This window comes from Pleurodeles waltl, chromosome 5, assembly GCF_031143425.1.
Source record: "Pleurodeles waltl isolate 20211129_DDA chromosome 5, aPleWal1.hap1.20221129, whole genome shotgun sequence".
Lineage (NCBI taxonomy): Eukaryota > Metazoa > Chordata > Amphibia > Caudata > Salamandridae > Pleurodeles > Pleurodeles waltl.
In genome coordinates this window covers 446,652,278-446,664,846 of record NC_090444.1, presented here as the reverse complement: position 1 = coordinate 446,664,846, position 12,569 = coordinate 446,652,278, and the positions used below count along the sequence as shown (strand labels likewise).

Below are 12,569 nucleotides of genomic sequence, written 5' to 3'. Positions count from 1 at the left end.
CTCTTCCTTGCTGCTCCCACAACCACCGAATCTGGTGTCAGTTGCTGTAGGGGGAGGTTTGTATTTTTTCTCCACCCTAGGCGTGATAGCCCTTCCTTTCACTGGCTCTTGGAAGACCTGCTTTGCATGCTTGAGCATGCCTGGGAGCATTGGCAGACTTTGGTAGGAACTGTGGGTGGATGCCAAGGTGTTAAATAGGAAATCGTCCTCTATTGGCTCGGAATGCATTGCTACATTGTGGATTGTAGCTGCCCTTGATAGTACTGCGTGTTTGAGTGAGTCTTGGACGGGGCAGTTTTACTCACAGTTTTCTGCGTTGTCGTCGGTAGCTCACTTTCGGAGTCGTCTGAGTCCGTTCCTTGCATGGAGATTCTTTCCTCCTCTTCGACGTCGATCTGTTCTCTTGGTGTCGACGCCATTTGTAGTCTTCTGGCTCTTCGATCGCGTAGGGTCTTTTTCGATCAAAATGCCCGACAGGCCTCGCAAGTATCCTCCCTGTGTTCTGGTGATAGACACAGATTACAGACCAAGTGTTGGTCTGTAGAAGGATACTTCGCGTGGCACTTCGGACAGAAGCGGAAGGGGGTCCGGTCCATTCGTTTCGACGATGGACGCGGTCGGGCCGACCAGGCCCCGCTAAAGAGTGGAAGCCCCGAAGGGCCGCCGGAGCGTTTCTACTATCGGTGTCGATATACTAACACTAATCCGGTACCGAGCGCGAACAATACCGTCAAATTTTCGATAATTAGCTAACTTTCCCGATTCGAAATACGGAGCGAAGAGGAACACGTCCGAACCCGAAGGCGGAAAGAAACCAATCTAAGATGCAGTCGACGCCCATGCGCAATGGAGCCGAAAGGGAGGAGTCCCTCGGTCTCGTGACTCAACACTAGATGGCAGGATAATGCACAGCATGTGTATCTGCAGCTACACATGCCATCGAACATATATATGTATATATATATAACCTACGGGCGGTGACCAATAGTTAGTTGTAGTTAGGACATAGTTTCCATAGACGGAGCATTTTTTGTTATGTCAATAGTTTTGGTGCCGCTTGACAGATCTTCCTGAAATTTTCAAAATGTATACTTTGGTCAGTTCAGCTGCTGTCTTGAAAGTTTAGGGTCTTTAGACACGCCTACAGCCCAAACCGTTGAACGGAATTACACCAAATTTGGTATGAAGCTAGAGCCTGTTCTGCAGATTACACTTTTTGTGGTATGGTGTGAAACCGTTCAGTTGTTTTGGAGATATTAAAGTTGGAAAATATAGATATCTGGAATCCTCAGAGGATTCAAGTGTCCCAGTGCTGATATCGGATCGTCTGCGAACACTTCAACAAGGAAGTGTTGGCAGCCACAGTCCCTGGAAAAAAAAAAAAAAAGGGGGGCGGGTGGGCCAAGGAAGAGTCACAGCTCTCCCTCGCTGCGAGCAGCGGTTCCCTCTGTCTCCCTGCCTGCAGAGAGGCAGGCAGGGAGACAGAGGAAGCAACTGCTCTCAGAGAGGGAGCTGCTCTGTGCGTGACAGCAATGCTGGCTCCTGTTGGAGGCGGGGAGCCAGCTGAGACTGTGGCGGCCTTCATGCTCCCCCTATGGTCCCCAACATTGTGACTGGGTACCCTGGGGGCACCCAGGTGATAAGACCATGCCCCAGGGGATGGGGTCCTCGGGACAGAGATCTGCCTGGGGAAGGGTATAGAAGAGAGAGTTGGGTTCTAGGCAATGAAGGCACGTTTAACTATCACATATTAATGGGTCAGATACCTGGTATTTCCAAATGAAAAAAGTGTTAAACCATGTAAAAAAGCAACTGTAAAAAAGTTCCTAGAGTGGGTATGAATCACTGAGACTGAAATAGTGGGACTGGTTGATACTGAGTAGCCAAAGTGTCTTCAACGGATTTGGTTTCAACAGATGTTTATAAAACAGCTTAATGTTCCTTGAAGAGTTTGGAGATATACTGTATGTGTGGCTGTGGCAGGAAACAGAAACATGCAAAGGAAACATTTAATGGAAAAACACAAGCAGAAAGAACAGACCTTGGTAAACATGAATGATGGTATGATAACATTGTGAGCGTTACAATTTCTTTAAAACTGATGAGTGAGTCACTGAACAGAATGGCAGTGATTAATGAGGGTTCAAGCTGAAAATAGGACAAATGTGAGAGTGATTAGCATAGAGAATGTGATATATACAACATGATTTTTTCTAATTTCTTTTTCCAAGATGTTCTGCAATAAATTTCCGATTTCTTACCTTGTATCAATGTCAGCTGCATTGATAGTATTGAAAAGTAATTCAGCAACTCCAACACCCTCCACATTAATCAAGTGAGGCTGGAATAAGGCTTCTGGTGCCTCGAACCGTTCTCCACCAACTTTGATAACACGACCATCTGGGAGCTATTAAACACAAATGGGATAGATTCACGAGTGCTTTTTCATGTACTCAGAAACATACAGCAAAAAAGCAGAATGAGATCTAAACTCTACGCATTCAACTTATTTATTTGGGGTGTCAGGGTTTGAAGTCCCCAAAGATACAAAACATATATACACCGTGTAAAACACATACCTTTCTCCTACATATCACCAACCAAGAAGGACACTTGTCTACATGTAAATTAACTGTTTAGTGAAAGGTGGTAAAAAGCAAAAGTAATAGCACCAAATAGTGAAGCTGAATAAAAGAAACCATACACTATCCTAAGGGAAACCTTGTGTTTCTCTGTGCTCCCACTCCCAGGCAGCACTATATTTCAAAGAGCGAGAAACCAAGACTAGACGCCAGCAATATGAGAACATGTGTTTTCTTTTTTGACAAAATAGCTGATCAGGCAAAACATATGCACTGCTACCTTTGGTGCTACTCAAAACCTTGTCAATCCTCACACAGATGGGGCTCAGGATAGGCACAAGAGAGCAGAATGAATGCTCCTCTTCAAAATATAAACATCACAGAATTGCTGAAAACGGAACAAAGGTGATAGGGTCGAATCGTGGCCTCTGTTTTAATAAGTTGAATGCAAGTGTGGATGTGCTACAAAGCAATATTATTATGCAAATAAGTTCTGATCTGGCACACTCATATAGACATGTTTCCTTATCCTGGATATCTAGAAATATTTCAGCAAAACAATTAAATAGAATATGCATATATCAACGCATGTAAAAGGATTGGAAGTTGAAAACAGAAAATGTATACTGCAGGTACTGATGTGACTCATGGATAATGATAACCAGAACAATGGCAATAACATATTAATCCAACAGAAATCAAGACAGCCCACTATTTTTTAAAGCAACGTGGGTATCTGGATTTCAACCAATAAAAAGGCATCATACAAAAATCTGGAACAATAACATTGCATAAAGGCAAATATTCTCAATGTTCCAGACAGCAGCTGTATACATTATGTGGAGAAGGACATCTAAAATTCAGCATTCTAATAAAAATGGTTTTCTGTTCATATGCAATAAATGAAACAGCAGCTGCATTGGCAGAAAAAAGTAGTTCATTCCAGCATCTAAAGCAGGAGATGCCACCACTGAATTATATAGTCTGAAGCAACATGGGTACATACACAAACCATATATCAACCTATGTACTGGGGAAAAAGTAATGGCCAGATAAGATAAATGTTTTAATCCAGTGGTTCCGAGCCTGTGGTCCGGGGAACGCTGGGGGTCCACGACTGCTAGGAAAATGAAATAATATTAACAGAAGAGGTCCCCAGCTTTCAGTAACGACTTAGTGGGGGGGGTCCCTGGATTCCAATAATGATTCAGTGGGGGTCCCCAGGTTCCAGTAAGGATAAAATGGGGTCCACAGAAGTCAAAAGGCTGGGAACCACTGGTTTAATCACTTGTTAAAACCAACATTTTATTGGCACAGTTAAAAGAAACTGTGGAGGTGGAGACCTTCACAGGACCAACAACAACACACTATGAAAGAAAGTACTCCGGGATAGACTTGTGACAAAAATTTGAAGGTTATAAGGTCATATTTATACAAAACAAGACACATCTGCACTCATAACCAATTACACAAATAAATAGGGACAGTGTGTCTGAGTGGACAAAGTTTTGATTCTTCAGTAATCATACGTGGTGACACACTATGCATTAAAAGCTTCTGCAAGAGGTGTCTAGTGATATATCCATGCAACCATGTGAGCAATGGCATTCATCAATTGTGCAGTGAGCAGAAAAACGGTGGCCAGGGCCTGTCCAGCCATCATTTATGAATAACTAAACCAACACCCACTAAATATTAGAATGATCCTACCAAAAAGGAGATCATATCCCAACCAACATCACAACAAGAAATAATATTACTAATCAACGGCAAACTGCTGGTCAAGAATCTAAAGTGATGTCCAAAATAGAAGTTCTGGGCACACTGCCCTTGTTCCCACTCTCAGAAGGCAGGCTCACTTCTAGGTGCTTCAGGTTAAATATACAAACCTTCCAGCAAAGCTAGACTAAGGTGATGTCCCCTCACCAATGGGGTGTCAGGTAGCATCAGATCTGGTTGCAGAGAAGTCCTCTGGGTACTCTGTGGAATGCTCCTTTCCTTGGTTATAAAGAACTTGAAACTGGAAATACAAGTGGAGTAGTGATAACCCACTTTTATACAGTAGAAGCAGACAGGAGATGTGTATTCACGGTCTGCACTTTGACCTGATTTAGGGTAGTTCTCCTCTCAAATATCCTCTCTAGGCTGCTCTCTAGACAGAGTCTTCGTGTATTGCTTTTAACGGCACTGTTTTCTCCAGCCTAAAGCACAAACATCAGAGGTACAAAGGCATTCTGATCCTGGCTGTCATCAGCAAAACAAAAAGAGTGATCAGGGAAAGTGAAAAACGCTGAGCCTCATATAAGAGGCCCCCTTCAATTTGCACACCAAATGGCAAAGCTTCAGGAAGACTAATCAGCAGCCACTGGTTAAAGAAAAGATCTAACTGAATTTCTAAGAGGCTAGTTTCCACTTCTCTGACTTCAGTGCCTAGATCAACACAAGCTTAGTAGACAGCTAAGTGCACAGAAGGGGAAATCTACTCTAGAGGGCGAGCAGCCCCAACTCCATTGACACAGATAAAAACATCTGGTCACAACTATAGATTCACAAAACATGTCACATTGCTACTTTATGTGCTAAATCTATGACCGGGACATTAGGTCACTCTCTGTCAATGAAGGTGTACTTGGTGTACCTCTCCTGGTCGCAGGACAATTTCAGGACCAAACCCATGTCAAGGAACAGGCCTAGACCTCTACGCAGAAAACAGATAAGCGTGATGACAGGGGGAAAAAAAAACGTGAACCTAGATACACATAGTCGGGCATTCAGGTCAGGAGAACACAAATGTACACTATGAAAGGGACATTCCCGTCTCAGCATATATGCTTCTAATAAATTACCTGAAGGTTATGAAGATACAAGCCACTGTAGCACTGCCCACATATGAATGTTAGAACTGTAGTGGAAGTTGTTGCTCACCTCAAGACTGTGGAGGTTTAAAGCTTAGCCTAAAATACGAGACTTTTTTGTTTTTTTCTTTTAAATACTGAAACCGGTATATCACATCAAAAATAGAAGTAATATACGGAGGTCCCCAGATATACTCACAGCACATTAGCCACATTACAATACAAAAAAAGAGTTTTTTCAATGTTTCTATTAAATTGCTAATAAATGTTGCTAAGTGCACAGTAAAAAATACATTTAAAAAAGTAGAAAAGGCACACCCTGCTTGCAGCTGCTTGGAAACGAACTATATTATGTCATACATATTCCAAATTTTCAGTCTGTTAATTATTAGCAGGGTTCAGTCTGTAAAACTTAGATTAGGGAGTAATAGTTTTCCTATAATGCACTGCTGACACTACAAAGACTTCCAGACATTTAGAATTTGCTCTTTTAGGCCCACTAACCATATTTTTTGATTATAAAGAAGACCACAGGTGTTGCTTACATCACGAGAAGGGCTGGAGTTGTAGACCTATTTGTTTTGGCATCCAGTCCTCAATCTACATAACCAAACACCTACTCCCAAGATGTAATTACACTCCTATAACGCTATGACAAATGCACCATAGTACCAAGCCTTTATAGATGAACACAACACAGCCCAGAATAAAACAAGCCTATGTTAGCCACATGGACAATTGTTTGCTGGATCGGCATGAAATTATAGTAACTGCATAAGCTGCTCCTTTGGAGTCACTTAATTAATTAACTTCAGAACTCTACAGGGATTGGGCACCTGTGGAACAAGATGGCGGCCGTATCTGTGTGAGCGGCGGCGGCAGGGAGCCCCTTTCTCTTGCTGCCGATGGCTTGAGCTGCCTTTTTATTATTGTCTTTACCTTATCTGTGGAATGTTTGGACGAGGTCTCGATGTGGTGGTACTGCTCACCGTTGTGGCCCTGCGTTGCTGGTCCTGCTGTGGCCGCGGATTGAGGAGCTGGAGGAGTGAACGGGCTAGTGGGCGCGGCTGCAGCCCCCTGGGATGCATGGGTCGGCAGCCGTGCCCGCGCAGCATGGCACCAAAAAACCCTTGCAACACTCGGGGAAAGCCGGGTGCAGACGCCGTAGAACAGAGGCAGCCTCTCTCTTTGGGGTGCGCCCCCAACAATGGAACGAGGTGGGTTTCTAAGCCCTAGGGGGTTTATTCCAGGAAAAGCCCAAACAACCAAAGCACTGCAGTGCTGAAAGTGGATTCAGGCCTGATGTGCAGGCTGGAGATGGTCCAGTGATCCCAAATATTTTTAAAACCCCACAACAAATACGAAGGTTAATAACCCCAGCTGGGAAAGGGACAACGGACTCTTACAACTTCAGCCCAGCAGGATCAGCCGTAGGTGCAACTAGAAACAGATGATGTTCACGGTACCGCGGCGCAGCTGGAACTCAATGCTAACCCCCTCGGTGATAATTTAACTATAACATTAAAAGATTCAGTGGTGATTTGCATGAATGATACAGCTGGTAGATATAACTTGGGGGCATCAGTATCTGCCAGAGAGTGTGGGGCTTTTGAAGGAGTACAAGATGACTGTGAAATTATACCATCGCCTCAGCACACAATGGATGCGAGGCATTAAGGTGGCGTCACTCTCGCACAGAGCAAGATGGTGTGAGCCCAAGGCCAAGTGGGGACAACTACATAGCCGCTACGGAAATCAGACCACCCAAGGGGTTTGAACCTGCCAATTGGGGTGGGGGGGGGGGGGGGGGGGCAATGGGGGTTATAGCTCATCCACCGAGCTGGATTCAATAAACAGCTCCACTGCCTCTAATGCGGGGTCACGGGAGATAGCACCCAAAAAAGGTTTTTAAAAAAAACAAACTGATTATGGGGAAAGAGAAGTAAACTTTTCCAAAAAGAAAAAGAAAAAGTTTGCAACGGGGTCAATGTCAAGGTCAATATCTTGGGATTATTCTGCGATGCAGCCGCTGCATGACAACTCAGTTACCTCCTCTAACGAACCTACGGATCCTGCCCCTGGCCCGATAGAGCTCCCTGAACCTCCCACTCTGCACCTTATTTATCATACAATGATGTCCCATCATAAACATATAGAGAACGACAGCAAGAAAGGCAGGATCGCTAGTAAGAAGCTCCAAATGTTGGTAAGAAAGATCGCAAAATCCTGCAATGGAGACTCGCACCAGTATGTTAGAGACTGATGTGGGCACTGTGATACAACAATCTGCAAGGCACGAGTCACAGCTTACAGATCCCCAATGGAAAAAGAAGGCTTTGAAATAATCTGCAAATTTTGGGGATTAAAGAAGGGGTGGAAGGCCAAGATATGAGGGCTCATATCACCAAATTATTTAAATGTGCCTCCCCAGAACTAGAAAGCTGAGACTGGGAGTGGGAGATACAGAGGGCTCACCGGTATGCGTTAAACTTCAAAAAACAAAAGGAAGAATCCACGGATCATCTATCACAACGCAGGGCTGTTATTGTGTATTTTGGTAACTATTTGTTCCGGCAGGCGGTTTTTGAGAAAGCCCGCCCTGACTCTAAATTTGATTGTGAGGGATGAAGAAAAGAAGAAAAAGAAAAGAAGCGGGGAAAGGAAAAGAAAGGGCCTATGTGGCATTAGTACTTTGAGATTTAGCGATGCCATCGGGTGGGGAGAGGGGCAACCTATCCATCTTACAGACCAGTCTGGAAGTCTCATCTGGTAGGCTTGGGGGAGTGGGCAGTTTGGGGGTGGGTTGTAGGGGTAGGCTTGGGGTAAGGGATGTCAGGGAGGGGTGGAGGCACACAAAAGGTATAAGAGGTCAATGGACCGAATGGTTTGAAGGTGGTGTATTCACAGTTGGAGCTGTAGGGGTACAGGTACACGCAATCAGATTTAAATGAGATATGATAGTAACTTGCGTATAGCCACGTTAAATGTTGGTGGGTTAAAAATTGGCAGAAAACGGCGCTTTACAGCTGAAGATTTAAAAACATTGAAGGCAGATATTATCTGCATGGCAGGAGACGCATATTTTTGGTCCTTAAAAAACATCTGCTGGAATTCCCTGGGTATCAATTATTGGCAAATACTACGCAGGGCTCAACAACAAAGGGAGTGGCAGTGTTGGCATGCAATAAAATGATAGAAGTGGTTAAGAGATCTTCGAACAAGCTGGGCCGATGGCTGATTTTAGAATGTTCAATAGGCAGGTCCAGATTTTCCCTTTGCTCGAAATAGGGATCCAATTTTGATGAACCAGAAGTACCTGATTTTATTAATATCGAACTAACAGCATGGGCCTTACCACTTATTGTTTGTGGGGATATAAATATTCATATCGACAGTAATCTGCCTATTCAGCACCAGGGGAGTTGTATACGGAGGAAACCGAAAGTATATCAGGCTTTGCAAACGCTAGTTGTGAGCCATGGGCTGTTGGATACCTGGCAGCAATGTAAGGCTCCCGACCCTAGTCTCACTTTTTTTCCTCTTCCCATAAGAAATCTGTCAGGCTAGATGACTTTCTATTATCAACTTCATTATTTGAGCGGTTCTTGATCGATAAGCACCCAAGAATAATGTCTGACCATAATCCCCTGGTAATGGAGTTGCCGGCTTTAAATAAGGCACAACACTCCAAGACATGGTCATTTGACAGGGGTCTGCTATTGGAACAAGCATATATTACACATATGAAAAAGTGGATACCAGATTCTCTGGAAACCAATCGAGGCTCTGCCCTGAGCGGGGTGGTTTGGGACACATTACAAGCAGGAATTCGAGGGGAGACCTTAATTTATAGCTTAGGAAAGGGTACGTTGCGTGAAAAAATTATAAACACTGCCCTGGCTGAGTTGGTAGTATTAGAAGCTCAGATAGCATACGCAGATCACCAGACCCCGAGACATCGTTAATAGAAATAGAGAAAGAAACGTCCAAATTTGGTGAGGTATCCGGTTACCTTTAAAACAGGGCCAAATGTCAGATACTGGTCAATGAATGGGCAACTTTGGAGGATGCGCAAAAAGCAGTAAACTATTTAGGAGTTAAGTTAACAAAGACTAAAAAGGAATTGCAAGGTATGAATAATCTGTATCTTTCAAGAGTAGGACGATGCAATGTTATCAAAATACTTTTTTTTTTTTTTTTTTTAAACTCGGGTCTTATATTTTTTCTGGACCATTCCACTAGAATTTGATAGGAGCTGGTTTAGCCGTATGGAGGCATTAGCAAACAGCTTTATATAGTCCTTTTCTAGACCTCGTCGAGCTTCCAATTATTTAACACTACTCATAGCACGAGGTGGGTGGGCAGTTCCCAATTTTTGTCTACATTACTGGGCTGCAGTTTTGCAATATATTCAGTCTCTAATTATAAATGAGGACCTCAGTCAATCACCAGGGCGGCCCTGCCCAACTATATACAGTATGATCTGGGGTAGTACAGCTAACGCCGCTTTTTTGAGAATTGTGGAACCTAGCTACTTCAAAAAAGTTAAATTTAAAACAATATGGTCTTCTTTTAAAGTAAGGGGTCAAATCAAGCGTGGGAGGGGAATTGAGCGGCTCTGCTATTATACTCTTATTTGGAACACCCCCATCCCTCGTACTCTCTCCATGTATTACCTTGAGGTGGGCTTGTATGCATTAAAAGGGCATGAACACAGGAACAGTGGGCTCCGTTGACTCAATGGCTAAATAAAACATAGATGGCTCACTTAAAAAAAAAAAAAACACACAAAAAACTCTTTAGGCATTCATGAATGTATTTACAAATAAAGGCATTAATCTGAAAGCATCCCTAATTAAGACTTGTAACCAATTAAACGGATCCATCATTAACACTTTACGCACTATTTTATGAAAAGCTCGTTAAACAGTGCAAACACAATGTACAAGGTGCTCCATTTGAACTAATGGTGTAGTGCAAGTGAGTAAAAAGCAGAACAACTATTAAAATCTACATTTTTGGCTAGCTAATGGAGTGTCAGTGCATGCAGGTTTTCTCATTAGTAATAAGACCCACCATACATATGATATTTAGTCCAATCCAAAACCTATATACGTAGATGTTTGAACCCCACTAATTACCATGGACAGGGCCTTCATCAGGACAGAACAATATAGATTCATCCTACCCTTATAGGAATCTTATTTCATTAGGATATGAGAAAATCATGAGATAAATCTGTTAGCTTCATGTAGTCCATAAAAAAACAGAGAGAGAAACAAAATAATCTCCCGGTCTAGCACGTGCATTGGATTAGAATCCTTCAGCTGGAGCTGCCCTATGTGCTGAGGGTGCATCCATATTATTCTTTGCTGATCAGGATCCTGCATCATAGTGATCAGTGTGGTAGAAACTGCAACATTTAAGTTTTGTAATGAACTGAATATGTCATGTAGGGTGAGCAAATACGACACACCTGGAATACCTCTTCATTAGCCACCAAAACACTGACTAAGAGTTGTTGTTTTGATTCAGGTTTTTACTTGCTATTCAGAACTTGCATGCACAGTGCAATTTTCGTCAACCATAGTGCACTGCACATTAAAATCAATTTCTTACATTGAAAAAGATATGTGTGAACAAACAGGTATAGAGCTCCAGGGGCTGTCAAGTCTCAGGTATGTGTGAGCATGAATAGCATCACAAATCATGTGAGGAACTAGTCAAATGATCAACGGATGACTAATCTGAGCTCTTATTTTCACAGCAAAGTTAACCATGGATTTGTCCAGAATGAATAACCTTTCTATATAAAACCTCACTCAAGGTCCTCAGACTTTGCAGGCTCACAGCAGACATTTGATAATAATTTTCATGGCAGAATAATTTTTCATAATCAACAAGGGATATTAGTTGTCACTTTCACAATCTAATCATACTCACTTCTTACGCTGTTACAGTTAATCTGAACAAAAATATTGTCTATTTTACACATTACAGTCATACTAAATACCAGTAATATTCAAGTAACACATACTGAAAGCCAGAATGCAGAAACAGCAAAAGGTGAGGCTTAGTCGTGGGGGCTTTGTGTTTCTTTACCAGGGGCTAAATTACTGTGTGCGCCATGGCCCCCGTCTGCATGAGTTAGAGACTTTCTTTCAAGATATGATCTAGAAGGATGGACTTCGATGCCTTTCTGGGTTGTTTTCCTTAAGATCACAGTAGAAGCACCGCTGCTGTACCAAGGACAATGGAAGGTCAAACTTCTTCTCTGCTCATTCTAGCAAGGCATGAAACAGACAATACCATTTAGTGAGTAATCTGGTTGTGGATGAATCTTTTTCACCTTCTTTGGGGTAAATACAGTTCCTTTCTCATTTTGGGGATCAGAGAAGGTCACCATCCTTCTTTTTTTTCCATGACGTCACCATCCTTGTCATTTAGGCCCGATTTCCATCTGTTTTCAGGAGAATCCCTTTGCCCCAGATCCCTAAGAATTGGGGGTCTAGGATACAGTGTTTGAAGCAGCATTGGTGGAAGTGAAGGAGGGGGTGTTGTAGGAACCTATGGTTGAGGTGGCAGTAGAGGTGATGGAGCAGTGCCAGTAGTGGTCTTGATGGAGCTTCAAGCAGAGGGTGGAGATGCTGCAGTTGAGAAATCAGCCTTTGGAAAGTTGTCTCTTGCAACACACATGTCAAATCCAACTTCTGCCTGCATTACAGGAGGTATAATGTGCTGGCACCTGGCGTCTTGCAGAGGCCCACAGGATCTTCAATGACCTTCAGAAGGGGCAACTTAGGAATATCATAGTTCTGCGTCTCAATTCTCCTCTTCCTACAACTCCTCCTTGTACTTTGGAATGTAACAGTCTGGTGTGCAAGAAGATACATTGTATCCGAGGTTGTTCATGGTCACTGGCATCAGCCCTAGGCCCAGAATCCAAGATGTGCACTTGCAATTGAGCGGGTACCTTCAAAAGGAAATGAGAATAGGCTGGTTGTGATTTGGGTGCTGCTACAAATGTTGGTATAAAAAGAAAAGGGAATTCAGTCATCAAGGGTACCATTGACGGTACAATGGTTGTCAAATGTGTGGTTGTTGTAGTCCTTGTCGACAATGGCTACGTGAT

At 43.1% G+C, this 12,569-nt stretch overlaps 1 protein-coding gene across 2 annotated transcripts in view; it reads right to left on the bottom strand.

Moving 5' to 3' along the window:
• ACTR2 (actin related protein 2) overlaps positions 1 to 12,569 on the bottom strand; it is a 167,446-nt gene that overhangs the window by 31,895 nt on the left and 122,982 nt on the right. For both annotated transcript variants that reach the window (XM_069234264.1, XM_069234265.1), the window contains exon 7: positions 2,262 to 2,407. In XM_069234264.1, the coding sequence (XP_069090365.1) occupies positions 2,262 to 2,407 (146 nt within the window). The remainder of the gene's footprint in view (positions 1 to 2,261; positions 2,408 to 12,569) is intronic.